Genomic DNA, 20,332 nt, shown 5'->3' with positions numbered 1-20,332 from the left:
GAGGGATATATGCAAAAAAGTTACTAAGAAACAGAAACTCTTCTGCCTGAATAAACATCATATTCTGAATGCACTGTCTTTTACGTGCAGGAATCCTGCCAGGAAAAAGAGAAAGAGAAGAGGGAAAGAGAAGAGGGAAAGAGAAGAGGGAAAGAGAAGAGGGAAAGAGAAGAGGGAAAGAGAAGAGGGAAAGAGAAGAGGGAAAGAGAAGAGGGAAAGAGAAGAGGGAAAGAGAAGAGGGAAAGAGAAGAGGGAAAGAGAAGAGGGAAAGAGAAGAGGGAAAGAGAAGAGGGAAAGAGAAGAGGGAAAGAGAAGAGGGAAAGAGAAGAGGGAAAGAGAAGAGGGAAAGAGAAGAGGGAAAGAGAAGAGGGAAAGAGAAGAGGGAAAGAGAAGAGGGAAAGAGAAGAGGGAAAGAGAAGAGGGAAAGAGAAGAGGGAAAGAGAAGAGGGAAAGAGAAGAGGGAAAGAGAAGAGGGAAAGAGAAGAGGGAAAGAGAAGAGGGAAAGAGAAGAGGGAAAGAGAAGAGGGAAAGAGAAGAGGGAAAGAGAAGAGGGAAAGAGAAGAGGGAAAGAGAAGAGGGAAAGAGAAGAGGGAAAGAGAAGAGGGAAAGAGAAGAGGGAAAGAGAAGAGGGAAAGAGAAGAGGGAAAGAGAAGAGGGAAAGAGAAGAGGGAAAGAGAAGAGGGAAAGAGAAGAGGGAAAGAGAAGAGGGAAAGAGAAGAGGGAAAGAGAAGAGGGAAAGAGAAGAGGGAAAGAGAAGAGGGAAAGAGAAGAGGGAAAGAGAAGAGGGAAAGAGAAGAGGGAAAGAGAAGAGGGAAAGAGAAGAGGGAAAGAGAAGAGGGAAAGAGAAGAGGGAAAGAGAAGAGGGAAAGAGAAGAGGGAAAGAGAGAGAAGAAGCAGCAAACAATTCTGCACTCAGCTGAAAAAGAGTAATTTCATATGCCATTAAATCTGTACACGTCACAGGAATTGCTCAGCAGCACATCTGCTTTTACTTTCATTAAGTATTGAGCAGCACACAGTTTTAACACTCTAGCTCTAACCCTGTGTCACTGGTCAGATTGCCACTTTGCTGCAGTCCCCTAGAAGCTGACAACAAATGCAGTATAGATCACCCAGTACTTACCCTGTAACCTTCAAGATCTCTCATTTGAATCTGTAGCAGAGAAAGATCTCTCAAGATTTGAAGATTGTCTTTGTCCCATTTCAGTGCATTTCTATAGCATTTGATAGCTTCATCATACTTCTTGTCTGACCTCTGAAGGAGGCCATAGACATGCCAACCTGGGAAACTGTTAAGGATTCTACTGAATTTGGGAAGGGAGGAAACAGATCCAACGTGGCAGTGGCAGAGCAGCTGGTAAAAAGCTCTTCAGCTGTTTCATAAACAGACAGCAATGTTATTACCATCATTACACACCTTCTCCTCAGCTGTACCAAGAAACTGCTTGCAAACTGAAGACAGAAAACTGTTTGCCAGTATGTACAGGGTGCCTATAATATACTGTAAACTCTACTTCCCATGTGCAGGGGGAGGAAATAAAGTAACAGGAGCTCTGAGCAGACTATCAGGCTTACTCAAACACATTTTTGATTAAGGGCTTGCATTAGACAAGTGAAGTGCTTGCATTTCTGCATTCTAAGTATATGACAAGTCCTTATCAAGCTAATGGCAACTACTCATGCTTTTAAAGCAAATCACATCCTTAAATGCCTAGTTCAGCTCATCACAAGTTTAGAATTGCAGACTGATGGTAAAAATATACATACAATGCAAGCCAGAACAGTATTTGAGCTAACTGTGACTGCAAGGAGAGCTGCAAAGCACCTGTCCTCTGGATAGCTTAGCCAGGAAATGTTGATGGATTGGAAACACAATTTTAAATGCCACACTTTAAGGGCATTTTGTTGCTATTTTATAAATCAAATGGTTGTAGCAATAAACCTTTTCCATTCATAAGGGAAAGGCCTGCTTGAAAAAGGATACAGACATGGCTCTTCAAGTCGTTTCTCAGGCCTCTACGCACAAGTTCATAGGCTTCCTCCTTCTTTCCTAGACAGTTTAATGTTAGTCCTTTCATTGCCAAAGTTTCTGAAAAAGAAAACAGTAACAGTGGTTAAGTTTCATAGGGCTTTTAAGCTTAGTATGGCAACTCTAAATATAGCATAAATGCAAATTTAGATTAGGTTATCAGCATCTTTTCACATGGACAAATACACTGGCGGATTGTTCACTTAGGTGTACCATGCATAACAACAAATTTTATGCACTGCTTCCACCAAGAAGTGGAAGTTTAATTCTGAAGGCACTAAAACTGTCTGTTCTGCAAACACCTTGCAGAGAGTCTTGTTGTTTGTGGTCTTTTTTCTTTTCTTTTTTTTTTTACTCTAAAGAAGCATTACAACTACTGAAGTATACCTTGAGTCCTGTGTCCAGTTCTGGGCCCCTCAATTTAAGAAAGATATTAAGACTCTTGAACATGTCCAGAGAAGGGCAACAAGGCTGAGGAGAGGCCTTGAGCATAGCCCTGTAAGGAGAGGCTGAGGGAGCTGGGATTGTTAAGCCTGGAGAAGAAGAGGCTCAGGGGAGACCTTCTTGCTCTCTACAACTACCTGAAGGGAGGTTGAAGCCTGGAGGGGGTTGGTTTCTTCTCCCAGGCAACCAGCACCAGAACAAGAGGACACAGTCTCAAGCTGTGCCAGGGGAAGTTTAGGCTGGAGGTGAGGAGAAAGTTCTTCCCAGAGAGAGCTGTTAGCCATTGGAATGTGCTGCCCAGGGAGGTGGTGGATTCACCATCCCTGGAGGTGTTCAAAAAGGGACTGGACGTGGCACTTGGTGCCATGGTTTAGTAGTTGGGTAACAGGTTGGACTTGCTGATCTTTGAGGTCTTTTCCAACCTTTTTGATTCCATGATTCTGTAAGTATTTATTCACAATGCTAAGTCTTCCACACATCCATCCACAGCTGGCAAGGGAAAAAAAAAAGAATTTCTGAACAGCTGAATGGAACTCTGAGCTCAGCATTGAGAACCAACTGGATGTACAGCAAGGGATAAACACTCCTTTGTTTTACAGTTAAGACTGTTCCTTAGAAAAAGTAGCAGACCACAGAACTGACAGACACTGTGCTGAGCAATATCCAGGCTTTTCTGTGTCCTTCAATTCTACATGAGTAAATAACCATTTGCCCTCAAGAGTGATGTAAGCAATACACACCTGTATTAAAAACATGCACCACGCTAGAATGAACGTTGGGACTTTCTGCAGCAGAAAGAATTCCAAGCTCCAACTACTGGTAAGACTAGGATTTAGGATTAACAATCTTACCACTGCTTAACAGGGTGGGCAAAATAATTAAGTGCTGTAAATATTAAACACACAAATCATTAAAACACAGGAAAGAGAGAACATGCCATGTGAAAACTTACCTCCATGTTCGGCAAACTTTGGGTTAGAAAGGATCTGTTTACAGAACTTCAGCCCATTTCTATACTGCTTATGTTCATAACACCTCTGGTGAAAGAAGAACAGAGTAGATTTGGAGTGAGAAAAATCTGGAGTGAAAGCATTTCTGGAAACCCTCCCCTCCCTCCCCACCAAAACCGAGCTAGGGCTTTTAGAAAGTGCACTAAGGGAGCTGGGGTTGTTTAGCCTAGAGAAGAGGAGGCTCAGGGCAAACCTTATTGCTGTCTACAACTACCTGATGGGAGGCTGCAGCCAGGTGGGGGTTGGTCTCTTCTCCCAGGCAACCAGCACCAGAATAAGAGGACACAGTCTCAAGCTGTGCCAGGGGAAGTTTAGGCTGGAGGTGAGGAGAAAGTTCTACACAGAGAGAGTTGCTGGCCATTAGAATGTGCTACCCAGGGAGGTGGTGGAGTCACCATCCCTGGAGGTGTTTAAGAGGGGACTGGACATGGCACTTGGAGCCATGGTTTAGTTAGTCATGAGGTGTTGGGTGATAGGCTGGACTTGATGATCGTTGAGGTCTTTTCCAACCTTGTTAATTCTATTTTTCTACTATTTTAATAAACTCTGTTTCTAATGAGCTTCCTGTGATTAGAAATCCTTTCAATCAGCAGAAAAAAAAAGCATATGTTAATAGGAAGATGAATTTACATGTGTAAACTGAAGACACATTATCATACAGCAGTTTCTCAGATTAAGGCACCACAGGAAGCAAAAATGCCTACAGAGATTCAACTGTCCTCTAACATAAAAGCAAACCTTATGTCCTTATGTATCTCGGGAAGCATCCAGCTCCCTTTGGCTCCACTGTCTCACAGACAGACAACCTCCACCAACCATACAACAGGGAGGAAAATGGAATCATTGGAACTTGGCTTAAACTACCTCTGAAGGCAACCTCTTACACTCAATTCACATTCACACGTTACCTAGATCTCACAGACACCCCAGCTTTGCCAACTGCTCCATACAGTATCCAGTGCTGGGCCCCTCAGTTTAGGAAGGATGTTGAGTTGCTGGAATGTGTCCAGAGAAGGGCAACAAAGTTGGTGAGGGGTTTGGAGCACAGCCCTGTGAGGAGAGACTGAGGGAGCTGGGGTTGCTTAGCCTGGAGAAGAGAAGGCTCAGGGCAGACCTTCTTGCTGTCTACAACTACCTGAAGGGAGGTTGTAGCCAGGTGGGGGTTGGTCTCTTCTCCCAGGAAAGCAGCACCAGAACAAGAGGACACAATCTCAAGCTGAGCCAAGGGAGGTTTAGGCTGGATATTAGGAAGAAATTCTTCATAGAGAGAGTGATTGGCCATTGGAATGGGCTGCCCAGGGAGGTGGTGGAGTTGCCATTGTTGGAGGTGTTCAGGAGGAGACTTGATGGGGTGCTTGGTGCCATGTTGATTAGATGGTGTTGGATGATAGGCTGGACATGATGATCTTGAAGGTCTCTTCCAACCCGGCTTATCTATTCTATCCTATCCTAACCCTGCCCTGCCACACTGGAAATGGAAACATTCCTCTACAGGTTTATTAAATCCAGCTCTAACAATCTGCTTGTGTTTGAGTCTCACTTCACTAGGCAAGGTGACTGCAGTGCAAAGAGGGCGCACGGCATGAGCTCTTAAAACCAGTTTCAGCATTCCACTTGCCCATCCCCTCCCTGTGCTTATCTCTGAACAGAGGCCAAAGGAGGAAGCGGAAATGTTGCAAGCACCAATTCATGCACTTCAGCTTTCTCAGGGTCTGTTTCAACGCAAGAGCATCGCCCTGATTTTTGTATTAAAGAAACACACACTGCTTGAGCACAGACCCAAATCCCATGGTAACTAGGATGTCATTCACAACAGGATCTCGCTGACTCTAGCTGACAAGGCCTGCTGGCAGGGTGGCTGACAGGAGTGTAAAACTGGGTACAGTTGACAGTTTCCAAGCTGCCCTACATAAGCTGCTGTTCAGGATTCCACCTCTCCTTGTGCTGCTCCAAATTCACTAGGCATGCATGGATGCCATTTGTCCCCTAAGCACTCTCATCAAAACACATTAGCAGAGGCAGACCCAACAGGTCTTCCCATCACGCAGGGAGCTCAAGGAATCAGTCATGTGAATGTTATGGAAATGCTTTAAAAAGCTAATGGCATAGGTACCTCAACCTCCCTGCTTCACACTGCTTTGCATCATGAGAGGTGCTGTTTAGTGTCCAGTGTACTCTTCCAAAGCGCTGATGGAAACACCAATAAACTTCAAAGGTGTGAAAAAGTGGTATACCACTAAGTGGATGTATTCTTTTCTAGGTACTGAAAGTCATACAGCTGAAATAGCAAGGCTGAAGACTAAGGGGCATCACAACCCCAAGGATCCTGCCACCACCCTTTGCAGAAAGGGAATCATAGGAAACAACAGAGGAGGAGGAAGATACTCGAAGGACCATTCAAAGCAAGATGGTCTTGGAGAAATGTACCAACAGTGGTTTGGATTGAAAGGGAGCTTCAAAGATCATCTAGTCCAATCTCTTTGCCCAGAGCAGAGACATCTTTCACTACATCAGCTTGCTCAAAGCCCTGTCCAGCCATGAGCTTAGAACACTTCCAACAGAAAACTCCCTCTACCACCAAGGACAGCAGAAGTTAGCAAGGCAACCACCTAGCAAAGGGAGATTAAGGGTTAGGTAAGAGGAAATCTGTATAGGCATCTATTTCTTTATTATTATGATTGAACATAACTGGTTATTATTTACACCATTTAGACATTACCTGCTTTCAAGTAGCTGGCTGAGTCACTGGTCAGAGCTGACAGAGAGCTTACAGGTGACAACACAACAGGATCAAGCCTGTTTGCTGGTTGGGGTTTTTTGTGTTAACACTGAAATCATCAGTCATCAAAGTTACCGCCCAGGCCTCCTCCCTAAAAGCAGCACCAATTGCTCCCACCTAGGTAGGTGTGAAAGCAGCAAAACCTGTCACAAAAGGGGTGCAGCCACAGGAACTGAAGAACGTGTCTGTGGTGTAACTAATGCACTGTCACAAGCAGCAGGGGTACTTTGGGGTTTTGCAATTTGCCTTTAGGTACAGCTGCTCAGCTGCTGACTGTGAACATGAAATCTTATCTCTGAACAGTTCCACTTTACATACTCCAATAACCAGTCCTTGCCCTTGAAGTTCCAGCAGTCACCCAGGATGGTGTATATATATATGCTAGAGACTGAGAAAAGTCTATGTGCAAATATTACCAGAGTAATACAAAACTTAAGCTGCAGAGGACTTTATAACAGTGTAAACTCACTGAGAACTGTGGCAAATTCTACCTTTGTGCTGCAGGGAGACAAAATTTCATGAGTTTATCTCACTTACATCTAAGGAAAAGGCTCTCAACAGAAGACACTGCATATGACCAGGAACTGACTATGTACTTGTATGACCAAATGAAGAACTAGCCACAGCTATGTATATCCCCCAGTGAAGCATCAAAGGTCTCCATTTTCAGGTGTTTCTAGATGAAGACAAGTGATTTACTCTATACAATTTCTTCAGCCTTCCAGGTTAAGACTTGGAGCTTATTTCATTCTGTTAATGGAAGCATTTCAGATTGTGTAGCTTTATGTGGTTATTCTCTGTGTGTTCTGTGTATACACTGTATGTTTTGACAGTGGAAGAAAGGAAACAAACAAAATCAAGGTCATGGTTCATCTTTGTTCAGAAAAGAGGAGATTGTTCCATCACTGAGTCCAACAGCATGACTGAGATCCCACTGCTTGAAGCCTTGCATATACTTATCTCCTTCTCCAAAGAGGCTGCGGACTAAGAAGCTTAAATAAAGGTGTGAATGAGAGAGAAGGAAGTCAGGACTGCAGCATATGCCAACATGGCTGGTATAAACCTTGGTGAATCTGGGGCTTCAATCAACAGGAAGATCTTTTCAGAAAAAGGAGACAGTAAATATTGGAAAGAGGAAAAGAAGAACAAAAAGACTAATACAAGGAAAGATGAGCCTGAGTAATACACAGCCTGGGAGAAAAAAACCTTAAGGGAGTCACTAGTTTCTGAGTAAGAGGAGAAAAAAAAGTAATAAATTATAATTACAGAAGCAGGAATGGTAACTTGAAGTATTCTTGGGACATAAAGATTCAGGCTTGGTGGAAGCAGAAATGATTTTTCACCTGGGTAGTGTTTCCTCCCAGATGAATAGCTTGTAGTAGTCATTCCCAGACCTCCAAGACCCATTCTGGGACAGCTGCTCTGCAGAAGCAATGTGTTTGTCTGTTCCAGAGACCACTAAAAGAGGCACAGTTGCCTCTTCTAAGCTGAACTCCTGCACATATGCATTTCCAAAGCCAGCAGTCAGAGCCTGCTTGTGATGCTTGACAGGTAAGTGCTCCAGCTATGGCTTGGGACATCATGCAATGAGAAAACATAAAAGGTAAACTTCTAAAAAAGGGAAGGTTAAGGCTAATGCTTTAGAAGAGAAGAATCTGCCTCTCCATCAACACTGAATCTCTACACACATTAGCTGCCCTTCAAAGCTTTTCCTTTAATGAGGTACCAAATATCTTAAGCTACCTGCCAAGCTTTTCTCTAGATGCCTGTGGCCAGCACTGCAGCCTACTCCAAACACACCGAGATTCTCTTTACATGCTTTAGCTCATTTTCTGTATTTACAGCAAAGAAATAGCACCTGCTTTAATATTTAAATATTACAGCAAATAACTAATTCTACAAAGAATTCCTAAGATGAGACAGAGTGTAACTCCTTCAAAATCATGCAAGACTACAGCAGATGGGAGAGAATTTACATTTGCACTGCTCACCTCCCTCCCCTCAGTATTTACTCAATTAATTTGAATGCATGATGATTAATAGAGAGAGACTCACAGTGAACTTGTAAGGAACAGAGCTAGCCTATATTCTCCAAAACCTCAAGTGAGGTGTAAGAAGGGCTCATGTTCTGGCATTTGGATCCCTGAACAGTGTTGGGGCATCTGTGCAGAATCAGCCTTTGGCCAGCAGATGTCTTACACATACACACGGCTCAGCATGCCAAGTGTAGATGAATCCCCCTGCACTTCCTCCTTGAAGGCTGCCATAAAGAACAGTGAAAAAACTTCACTACTTACAGCTCGCCTTCATCTAGAGAGGTAACTGCTAGAGGGAGTATGCTCCTTCCTTGCCACAGTTTTCCAGTTTTGAACCTTCCCTCTTTAGTGCACCTACTTGCTGGTTACCAAACCTACCACTAGCAGCTAAGACTGAGATTCTTAAGCAACTGCTCCAGTTACCCATAAGGTTATGTACAAGGGCCATGATTAAAGGTGCACTCCTGAGGACTGCTGACAGCAGCACAGAGATTACTTCTATCCAAACTTACTTCAGCACTGTTTTCCTTACACACTGTATAAGCAAACACATTTTCACAAGTGCCTTTTAGGAATTTTACAGCTGCCAAGTTTGAAAGGCACAGAAGCAGTCTCTCTAATTGTTTGCTGCCCCAGAAGCAGGCAGCACATTTGCTGACATTTACTTACGTCAGCACCTCTGACATATTCCTTCCCTCTCCAAACAGGCATTTTAATAGCCAAAGAACTTATGTTTCCAACTACAAAGCGTGGATAATAGTCAAGTGCAACATTCTGATGTGCAGGCCTGTATCTCAGCATCAAATGCGCAGCACATGGCAGAGCAGATTTTGCTGTTACATGTGAAATGTTTGACACACATTCAGCTCCAAAAGTGCAAATCCTCTATCACAAAGCAGTCTTCAAGTCCTTCAAGCATTTAATAACTGAATAATTTAACAGCCATCCCCACTCAAATTTGCCATTTGGAAGACATTTTATAATCACTACACCACAGATTAAAAGTGTCCTGTGTGCTCGTGAACATCAATAGTTAACAACAGCTCTACCTCAGTACAACGCCAGGAGTTAGCATGGGGCTTACCAGTGATCCTACAGTGCCACCAGGCAGGACTCAAGCAAAGCATCACCTAGGTCACCACACAGAAAGCTGAAACCTGCCTTTCTAGCAGGGGCACTTGAGAAGATGCCTATGTCTAATCCAGATGATTCAAGGGTGTTTTAAAACCATTTTGCAGTAGCACAACTGAATGAGTACCAAAGCCCCAAAAGGCAAGGCAGACAAAAATTGAACTTCTCATCCCTAGTCCACTGTACTCAGCCTCATCCTCAGGAGGTGACACAGCCTGCATTATCAGTAAGAGGCAATATAGTGCAGACTATTCCCCATCACATACAAGAGTTAGCAAACAGGACAACTGATCTACACATGGGGCACAGGTAGATTTTGTATTTGCATCTGAAAGTCCCCAAGAGAAAGCACAATGGAAACTGTGCTGCTCTGCCACAACAATTCAGGGATTCGACAAGGCTATCCTCTTCCCTAAGGGTTTCTGAGGCTTGAGTGAAACCAAGGTGGACAAATCAGCTACAGCAAGGTGCTCCTCAGGGAGCTGCAGGTTCTCCCAGTAGCAGCCACGGTCATGTACCCTCGTGGCATGATGGTGGCAGCTGGAGCACTGTCAGACCTTCAGCAGGTGTCAGCATCGCTGGCCTGGTGTGGGCTAAGGTGTGCACTTACAATGCATGACATGCACGGCTGCCACTCCGATGCTATCTCTTTCTTCCAGCCTGTCCAGATGCATCAACTGAAAAGATACCAAGACCAGGCACTGGGCAGCTCAAGGCTGTTTCCCAGCACAGATACTGTCTCCACAGCTCGACTAGATCAGGTCAAGTCACTAAGGTGCGCTAATTCAAGCTAAATGTAGTAAAGAAGATTCTGAAAGCTGGACGCATTAGGAGCAACTACTCACCAAGCATTAGTGGGTCTTCTGAGCACTAACCATATCAAACAGCTCTAGGCAAAAGCTACCACACCACTCTGATTCAGTTGCACGACAAATGCAAGATCTATGAACCCCAGGACTGAAACACACACCCCACACACACCTCACACACACCCCCCCAACCCTTGCAGATGTTAATGCTGAAAAACTCTGGGGCAAACTTGCACTATTGTTTTTTGCTGTCAAATCTAAACCATCCATCGTCTTCCACTGCTCTGCAGTGTCAATGAACAGATCTGGTCTGAATTAGAGGCAGCTCCAGCAACTGTCTAATTGAAGTGACTAAGAAATCCTCCTCCTGCACAGCTCGCCTTACTTTTAGGAAGTGACCACTACACTCCTAATGAGCATTGCTTAGAATCATAGAGTCAATAAGGTTGGAAAAGACCTCAAAGATCATCAAGTCCAACCTGTCACCACAGACCTCATGACTACTAAACCATGGCACCAAGTGCCACATCCAAACCCCTCTTGAACACCTCCAGGGACGGTGACTCAACCACCTCCCTGGGCAGCCCAATCCAATGGCCAACAACTCTCTCTGTGAAGAACTTTCTCCTCACCTTGGAGGTGGCAGAAGATAACCAGAGAAATGGGGCAAATGCAAACTGAACTGAAGAAGAAGATAGTAAATATATACCTTTTCATTTAACACTGAAGCAGGGGAAAAAAAATCAATGCTATGCCTATGCTTTTGAATGGCCTTGTTCCTGTATTTGACAAAATCTGTGAGGAAAGAGCTGCTGACAAGTAGTTACAGCTCTTGAGCTAAACTAGAAAGCTTTGCTCACTGAAGCAAGACTTGCTGAGAAATCCATCATTCAACATGAATTCTGTTGGGCTTTATTTGCTTACTTTCTCCTTCTTGGGGAGAATTACCACGAATTTGTTCATGTCAGCTAAGATCAGCTGACTTCTGTCCACTACCCCTATGTCCAGGCTTCACCTCTGAATTCAGCACGAAACTGACTGAACCTCACAGAAGATGCAGTATGCATGTGTAGCATACACTCCTTTTTTAATGACCATCTAAAACAACTAAGCAAATCAATTCAAATTACAAGGCATGGGCATGAAAAGTGGCCTAAAAGGCCTCCACAATTGGGGTGGTGAAGCTGCTGCCAATTTCTACCCACGTATTATGTCCAGAGTACTCCTCACCCTTAGCTGTGAGGTATGTGAGATGTTGTCTTACAGCACTGAGCCATTGTGAAATAGTTAAATGTGGCAGGTAAGGTAAGAAAGGCTGTTCCTCAACATTACAAGGTTTGCTGCCCTGATTGTGTTGTATCATGGAAGCAAACAGAAAGCCTTGGAATGAGTTGCACTGACCTCAGTTTTAAGGGCAGCAATGAATTCATTTTCTCCAAATCCTCTATCAGCAAAATAAGACAAGTTCTAACTCCTCAGCACCTCTTGTTGCAATGACACAGCACTACACTGGACAAGAGATGTAAACTTGAAATGCCCAGAAAGTCCAATCAGAAAACAAATCATTAAGAGAAACAGGAACAAACACAACTTGATCAAATTCTAGAGGGTAGCACAGGGTAATAAAAGGTAGTACCACATAAAATGGATTAAATCCATTGTCCCAGGTAAGATTAGTTTCAGGTCATTACAAAACCCATTCTGGGTCCAGCTAAGAGTATCTATAACCACAGCAACATGAAACTGCTTATGATCTTACAACCATGAAGTGATTTGGATGTGTTTCTCTTTTGTTTTCCTAAGTGAAACAGCTAAGGAACAAAATCACTGTGCTCCTCAGAAATTTGCAGCAGGGATTCCTTCTTCTACACCTTCTGACAGCCCCAGTGACAACAAATGGCCTAATTTGGTGAACAGGCTTTAGTAGCAGTAGCATTGCTCAAGTGATTCCTTAATGGTATCCTAGAGTCTCAAACAGTAATTAATTTCTATAGGAAGTTTGAGAAATATATCTGGGGAAAACCAAGAAGAGTAACTCTGCTTAAAGCAGCAGGTCTGTTGTTTACTTCCACTGCAATGTTTCAACCAAGACATAATTTTTCCTGCCGCTTTTGGCAAAGCCAAGTGGGGTATTCCTTTTGGCAAAGGAAAACCAAGCAACTCCCACCTTAACAGCCAAGGTGCTGGGAAAGCCTTGTTGGCAATTGCACATTTCAGATGAGACAAAGTGATGAAACACCAGTGGTGAGCACACTTGATGACTGCACAGTCATGCAAACAAAACAGTGATTGCATACAAAATGTGCTCATTTTTTTTAGCTACTGATAAAAAAAGAGCTTTTGGAAATCAGCTTTAATCTTGCATCAAGATAACTTAGAAGAGTTACAAGTCTGCCACCTCAGCAACCTTAAAGTCGGCACCTGACCTTCTGTGAGACAGAAGATTATTTTACAAGGACTAGTGCTGCTGAAATTATTAGTGAAGGTGCAGCACAGGTCTGTCTAGTTTGGAGGTGGAGGGACAGGGAGCAGATTCTGGAATGAAGAAACAGGAAGATGGCCCAACAGGAGGGACTTGGCATATTCACAGCAGAGGCACTGAAGAGAGACTGTTCAATAGGCTTTTTATCATCAGGAAGTTCCACTATCTTTTAGTAGAACACTTGTCAAAGCTATTGTGGAAAGGATATAGACCAGCTCAAAGACAGACACCCTCAAGCACAGCATTGTTACAGTAGAAATGACCAAAGGTGAGATTCAAACCCCCTTTTCTTGCAGCAGGCACCTTGGATAGTGTAATGCCCCAACAGAGCACACAGGTTCTGGCCATGCCTACCATATAAGGTAAGAGATAGAGCTGAAAGATGCATGGCTCTCCAGACATCATGAAGACCACAGATTATCACCAGTCCCAACCAAACAGAAACTCTGATCCGCACACAATGCATTACGCACAAGCCCAGACCAGCATGGCATCTTGCTTACTCAGTGTGCCACTTAGTATGTGACTAGAGTTATAAACCAGTAAAACTGTTTAAACAAGGCCTGAACACACTTAGTTCCTCACTTGGATTGCTTGTTGGCACCATAAAACACAACCATGTTTCACTTCTGAAATACCTGGGACTTCTTTCTCCCTGCTCAAAACGTATTCAGCTAGAGGCTGAGCCCACTGATTCTGGTGAGAAGCATCTGCACCATGTTATTCTGCCAGAACATCATCACTCCAAGAGCTTTATCCTCTGCTCCTTACAGGAACTTAAAATCTCTTCCACATGGCACCTCCAATAGCTTTAGGTTTAATATTTCTTCGCTGTATTTTCAAACACATTTAACTTGCAGATCCAAGCAAAAGTTCATGGAATATTGTCATTGGGATGTGTGAAATGAAACTGACCACATGTGATGAATTGCACTTGACCAGACAAGAGTGGCTGAATAATTTGGTAAAATGCCAGGAACATTCATCAGTTATATTTAACTACAAATAAATACAAATCAATCAATCCTACTTCCTACAATTACTAGTTTCATACTTGGTACTGTAAGAGGGTGGGAAAAAAGATACAGAGTTAACTGCTTTTTCCACTACTTCATAGTGCATCCAATATTCTGGGTACCAAAAAGCCAACTCCTCCATGCCCTCAACTCCTACCTTTGCTGTTACATCCTTTCCTCTCCCTCCATCTGAATTCTTTGCAAGTACTGTCTGGACTGCCTAGAGATTATCTGTGTCCAAAAGAACGACACAGGCTCAATTACAAAAGGAAAAATTGCAAAGATCCTAAATTCCACAGAACCTTTGAGCAGAAGAACAGCAGTAGCTACCTGCAGCATGGACAGCAAACAGTTCAAACTCTATGAACAATGTAAGCTAGAAACTTTGGTTTTAATGGAAGTGCAAGTTCAAGCAGAACAGTGATCAATAATCCTGTGGGTGGGTTTCTAGCCAAACTAATTACACAGGTGCCTTTGCCTTTGTACTACAAGAACACTAAACTGTGAAATGCCTTTCAAATGGAAAAATGTTTCTATTAGAACCACCACATACCTGTAAAGTGACTAGAAGAGGTTAGTCCAGTTAGTGTGTTGCAACACGCAAAGGCAAAGTGCACACGCTTCTCAGCTCAGAATGTGTCAGTTAAGTGGAAATGCTGCCTTGCAAGCAAGGCCATATGCAAAAAGACATTTACTGACCCTGTAAGACATTTACTGTGAAACAAACAGAACCCCCTCAAACTCTGAAAGCTCATTACTGCCCTTCCCTATGGACAGCTGGGCAGCTTGGTATAAGCCTTTACATTTAACGTTCGTGCTACAGGCATGCTTCTTAAAAGACCCGCAAAGAAATGAGGCCTCAGGAAATTACACACAAAACCTGGTTTGCTTTTTTTCATTTTATGCTTTACTTACAAAAATGTAAGGCTGTTACCTGCTTAACTCTTGTGTTTATCTACCTCCATGAAAATTAGAGTATGCATGATACTGTATTTCTGTAAACAGCCTGTGTACCAGTAATTATCTCTATGATGGGTAATGCATCCTTTCAGTACTACTTGGGCTAGTTCCCAAAGCATCTGCTGAAAAAAAATCTCATCCAGACATGCTCAACAGAACAGCTCTGTGGTTTGCCTAGGCCAGGAAGACAGCATGTGCAGAGCTGGGGCCAGACAATCAGACCACCTTGTCAGCTGGCCCAGGGCTCAGAGGCCCCTCTGGAGAGCCAGCTGCCCAGGCAGACTCAAGCTCCTCTTGCTGCTGTTCAGCCACCCGTGGGCCAAAGGACCAGGCAGCAGTGAGTAAGGCAAAATGAAGCCTCCTGAAAAGAAGGTGCAGACTGAGAAGAGGCTGCAGGAAGACAGAGGTAAAGGCACAGAAGGAAGGAATGTTTCTTTGGACTTCCACTACTAAATGGGACTTCCTGAAAGATGCCTCACTAATTCAAGTCAAACATGATCAAAACTTCACAAAGTGGGGTCATTATCTGTAACAGGGCAGACCAGTAGTTCATTAGACAAATCTTCAGTGTGATGAAACCCAGCTTTAAGCCTCTTCTAGTCACCACACATTACAAAGGTACCTCAACGGAGGACAATCTTAATACTGGACTACACACACCACAGGCTCCTCCCTGCAAAATACAGGCAAACATCAAAGTGCCAGAACAACTTCTGCCTATCCAGTACCTGAAACTCTTGTATCTTCATTGGAGATTTTCAGTTTTTCAAAAGGGCAAAATGAAAATGGTTTCAGTCTATAGAGATCTGCTGGAGCTGAAGCACACCTTTCTCTCTTCTGACCTGAACCACACTGCAAAGCTTTACCCAACTCACACGTGCTGAGCCAGCATTTTCCCCGAGGAAATTCTCATTGCTCCCTTCTCCCTGCCATCCACACAAACGCCCAGAAAACAAGCAAACAAAAAAGCCCAAAACACAAACCAAAAAACTCCCAAGCCAGTCAGTTTCAACACAGACAGGCTCCAGGATTCAGTTTGTCCTATAACCCCACAAGCCAGCCTCAGTGCAAAGGAAGGTGGGTGAGTGAGCAACAAGGCTCACTTCCAACCTCCTAACATCAAAAGTGACACACACAGTACGAGGCCACATCAAAATGACACACTCAGTACACGGCCACACCATCTGCCAAGCAGGAGTGAATCTTTTGAAGTGGAAACAAACTTTGCAGTTCATTGTGGCTACTTTTTAACTGAAGCTGCATGTCTCATAATGAGCTGTGTGTACATATGGATTGCAGATTGATGGATTATTTCATTTTCACTCTATGTTTTGCCAAGTGACAGAAGATTACACACATTCCCCCCACTTCAGTGGCAGAAATTTAGAGATGTGTATTGTTACTCCGAGAGGACAGAGGAAGTTTAGGCTGGAGGTGAGAAGAAAGTTCTTCCCAGGGAGAGTCGTTAGCCATTGGAATGGGCTGCCCAGGGAGGTGGTGGAGTCACCATCCCTGGAGGTGTTCAAGAGGGGGTTGGACGTGGCATTTGGTGCCATGGTTTAGCCATGAGATCTGTGGTGACAGGTTGGACTTGATGATCTTTGAGGTCTCTTCCAACCTTGGCGATTCTGTGATCCAAAATAATAGTCTAAGTCTCTTTGAAAGAAGACAAGATTTTTAGGTAAAATTTGACTTTTTGAGAGGAAACAACACAGTGCTTGACCCAGGTAACAAAAACATTCTAAATAGAGACACTGAAGTTGCTCACTAACATAATTCTGTTGTTTTCAATTCACCCCAAGTCCTTAGAAACAAGGCTCCTGCAGCACCGCACCAGAGCTGAAAGAAGCTCCTCACGATGTAACTGAATCGTGCACACTTCGGTGGCATCTGAACTGCACATGATCTTAGCCTCATTCTAAAACCCAAGCCTGCCGCCTAAATTCTGTTACAGTTTCTTTCATCCACACACTGGTTGCCGCCCTGAAAAATCGATTGTCAAACTTTAACAAGAGTTAGCTCTAAATTACACCTCGGGTAGACTTCAGAACCTTCATGCTTCTCCCCTGCCTCGCTCTGAAAGCCATCATCCCCACCGGCCGACAAATCTGGTTACTATCTACAGCAAAAATCGGCGTTATACAAAGCGAAACAAGAAAAGGCAGAGGAGGAAGGGTTCAGCAGAGCAGCTCCAGGCAGCAAGCCGATGAATGAAACGGCCACGGTGGTATTTTCGAGGAACCGCCGAAGTGCCTCGCCGCGGCCAGCGCTGGTGAACGGGGCAGCCCTTTGGATCCGCGCACGGCTCCGCTCGGGTGTGCGAGCAGAGAAACACAGCTACCTCCGGCGCTCCTCGGCCCCGGCGAAGGCCGCGCCCGGGCGGGACAGGGCGCGGGTGACAGACGCCCCTCGGCACGGCCTTGCCCCGGCAGGAAGGAGCAGGCGGCCAGGGCGCCGCAAGGGCCGGGGCGATGGCGCCGGGCCCGTGGGGCGGTGCCGGGTCTCCGCTCCGCTGTAGCTTGGGGAATGAGCTGGGGCAGGGGCCGCCGCCGCCGCATCCCCCCCACCCCGCGCTCCACGGCCCGCCACGGCCGAGCCCGGGCCTCCCGCCACTCACCAGGATGCGCTTGAAGAGCGCGTTCTCCTTGGGCGGCAAGCTCACCGACGGCATCCTCCCCGCCACTCCCGCTCCCGCCGCTGGCTCCGGCGCCGCTGAGGGGCTCCGGGGAGGGGGGTGGGTGTGCGAGCGGGCTGCGTCCCGTCCCCGCCGCTCGGTCGCTGTTGCCGGGAGCCTCCCCACCGAAGTCTGGCTACTACCGCCGCCTCCCCACCCCACCCCCCGCCCGCCCTCTTCTCAAACCACCGCGCTCTTGCCGGCCGCGGGCCCGGCCCCTCCCGGCCGCCGTCTGCGCGCCGGGCTGCCCCGCGCCGCGCCGCGCCGAGCCCCGGGCGGCGGCTCACGTGGTAACTGAGCAGGCCGGAGAGAGGTGCCTCCAAAATGGCCACCGCAGAGCAGCTTCCCCAGCCGGGTCACCGTGGCCTGCGCGCATGCGCTGCGACCCCGCGCCGGCGTCGAGCCCGCCCTCACCCCCTTCCCCCGCTAAGGTGCGCTGGGTTAGGCTGCGCTAGGCTGGGTCGGGTCGAGTCGGGTCGGGCTGGGAGAGGGCGGGCCAGACCTCGGGGCGGTGCGGCGCTCCCCACAAAAGAGGCACGGCCCGTAGCCCACTAATTGTACTGCAGTCTGTCGCCCGCACTAGGCGGTCACTGATCAGCCCCAAGGAGCACAGCGCCTTCTTCAGGTGGGGTGGCTTAACGAAGAGGGCGGGTGTCGGTCGACGCTCTACCCACGCTCGCAGTACCCGCCCAGCCTGGCAGAGCCATTTCCAGGCACGGAGAGCATGGGCAACTCTGTCAGACTGCCGGCGGGGCGGGCGGCGCGGCACTGTACCCCCAGCGAACGAGCAAAGGGAGGGCGCAAACCGGGAGCGTGAGCTCAGCCGGCAGCCGACCTCGTGCAGGACAGCGCGTCCGCTCGCGGCGCCCCGCGGAGGGGCGGGGCGGAGGGCGGCCCCTTCTCCGTGGGCGGAGCCGGGCCGGGCCGACAAGATGGCGGCGGCGGTGCTAGGGGTTGCGAGAAGGTTGCGGCTGGTGGCAGCAGCACCGAGTCTCGGTGAGTGGCGATGGTGTGGGCAGCGCGGGGCCAAGTTTGCCGTCACTGGGATGGTGGAGAGCTCCTTCCGGACGACTGGGAGTGCGATGTTCTTCTGCCCCAAGGGCGCTGTGCGTTAGCGGGTCGGGACAGTGCTTCGGGGCCTGTGCGCTGACCCGGGCGCTGTGGGAGCCTGGCGGCTTGAGGGGCTGCTGACGTCGTCCCCCTTCGCTGGAGAACGCTTCGCTTCATGGCTGGAATTAAAGCAAGCTGTAGTAACAGTTTACCTCTTCATCTTTTTAAATCCTTACCAGTAGTCATACGTTACTAGGGTTTTTACCGTATTAGCTTGGTGCTGCTCGCAGGCCGGTGAGAGGTCCCGCCGGGCCTCGCCACGGCTGTGGTGCTGTCCCTTCTCGCAGAGCCTGTGCTCTGGGGCGGTTGCGGGCAGGTGGGGAAAGCTTGGAGGTAGCTTTCTGAAGGGGAAAGTGAAGCAGCAGCACCAGAAAATGCGGCAGGATCTGGTGTTTGTGGATAAAGAAAAGAGGGCTAAAGGCACTGCTTGGGACTGCGGACTCCATCCCCTCCCTTCTCTCTCAGCTCAGGGAGTGCATAGAATCAATAAGGTGCTGCAGTACGTTTACAAATGGGAGAGCTGCAATGTTGCAGGTTCCATTTATATATGATAATTGGATTTGTTCGTTGGTTTTCTTGTTGTGGTTTGGTTGTTCCCCCCTCTACCCTCCCGATTGTCGGTAATTGACTTGGTATTCAAAATCTGGAAACCCATAACACGTTTGTAATCTCTTCCCCTTTTAGCTTTTACTCGTTCTGCATTTGTCGCAAAAAGACGTAATTATGACCAACCAAACTGGTTTGGAGTAGCCTTGGCTTTTGGCACCAGCGCTGCCCTGTGGGCTTTTGTAAGTGTTTTCACTTGGTTTTGTTGTACTTAACTCTTCCCAGACCATGCCGTGGTTGCAACCTGCTTAGTTGATTGGAGTGGTGGACGTCAAGATTGAAGCATGATATGCTGATGAGTTATGTTCTCCCAAGTCTCTGTTGTGCATTTCATTCATGAAAATGAACACCTTATTTCACAGAAATTAACAACTTCTCAAGCTTCTCTCTGATGCAAACTTAAAACAGCCACAATAGAAGAATTAATTTAAGCCTGTTGGTGTAAGGTTTTAACCCTATTTTCCCCAATGGATCTTACATACAATAGAATTAAGCAGGTTGGAAAAGACCTTTGAGATCATCGAGTTCAACCTATCACCCAACACCATCTAATCAACATGGCACCAAATGCCTCATCCAGTCTTTTCTTAAACACCTCCAATGATGGTGACTCCACCACCTCCCTGGGCCAATCTAAAAAAACAAGAGAGACATGAGCATGTGCCTAGATGTTGTGTTTACTTTTCATCTGTAGTCAATTGATGAAGACCCCATTTTTTCCCTAAATAAAATGCAACTATAAGTTGCTCTCTGTTTTGGAGAGCATAAAAGAGTCAATGTTTATAAAGAAGGGAGCAGTAGCTCTCATGAGGGTGTGAGGGTTAAGCAGCACTGTCATGATCACAACACGTTTCAGGGTGGAGTGGATTCTCTTTGGGTTTTTCCCTGTTTTGGGAGGTGGGTTGACTGTTAGTAGAAATCTCTCCCCCTCAATCAGACAGCAGAAAATGTTTAAGAAAGGTGTGTGGGGGGAAAAAAATCCTCACTGGACAATTGCTCATCTCTAGATAGTTGACTCTGTATTGTCCCAGTTACAGATTGGTTTGCATTCTGGTAAGAGGGATTTTATATTCCATACAAATCCTTTTTGTTCTCTGGTTCCAGCTGTGCATTGTGTAACTGTATGGTACTGCTCTTTACAGCTTTTCAAGCAGCATGAGGACGATGTAAGGGAATATGAAAGAAGAAAAGCAGAGAGACATCATAAGTGTACAGATTGCTCATAGTAAGTATGTACATACAGATG

The 20,332-nt window shown here is 46.2% G+C and overlaps 2 protein-coding genes across 2 annotated transcripts in view; one reads left to right on the top strand and one right to left on the bottom strand.

The window, feature by feature from the left end:
- The window catches only part of NAA15 (N-alpha-acetyltransferase 15, NatA auxiliary subunit), a 40,991-nt gene extending 23,320 nt beyond the window's left edge, over nucleotides 1–17,671 (bottom strand). The window contains exons 1-4 of the mRNA XM_054172711.1: nucleotides 17,314–17,671; nucleotides 3,426–3,510; nucleotides 1,985–2,089; nucleotides 1,124–1,281 (exon numbers count right to left, since the gene is read on the bottom strand). Of these exons, the coding sequence (XP_054028686.1) occupies nucleotides 1,124–1,281; nucleotides 1,985–2,089; nucleotides 3,426–3,510; nucleotides 17,314–17,367 (402 nt within the window). The 5' untranslated portion in view covers nucleotides 17,368–17,671. The remainder of the gene's footprint in view (nucleotides 1–1,123; nucleotides 1,282–1,984; nucleotides 2,090–3,425; nucleotides 3,511–17,313) is intronic.
- A 623-nt stretch (nucleotides 17,672–18,294) lies between these two features.
- On the top strand, nucleotides 18,295–20,332 carry NDUFC1 (NADH:ubiquinone oxidoreductase subunit C1). The gene is made up of 3 exons (XM_054172752.1): nucleotides 18,295–18,366; nucleotides 19,165–19,268; nucleotides 20,229–20,332. The coding sequence occupies exons 1-3, from the start codon at nucleotides 18,303–18,305 to the stop codon at nucleotides 20,310–20,312; spliced, it is 252 nt and encodes an 83-aa protein (XP_054028727.1). The 5' UTR covers nucleotides 18,295–18,302; the 3' UTR covers nucleotides 20,313–20,332.

This window comes from Dryobates pubescens, chromosome 24 (genome assembly GCF_014839835.1).
Source record: "Dryobates pubescens isolate bDryPub1 chromosome 24, bDryPub1.pri, whole genome shotgun sequence".
Lineage (NCBI taxonomy): Eukaryota > Metazoa > Chordata > Aves > Piciformes > Picidae > Dryobates > Dryobates pubescens.
The sequence above is the reverse complement of the archived record's forward strand: the minus strand, read 5'-3'. Positions and strand labels throughout refer to the sequence as shown.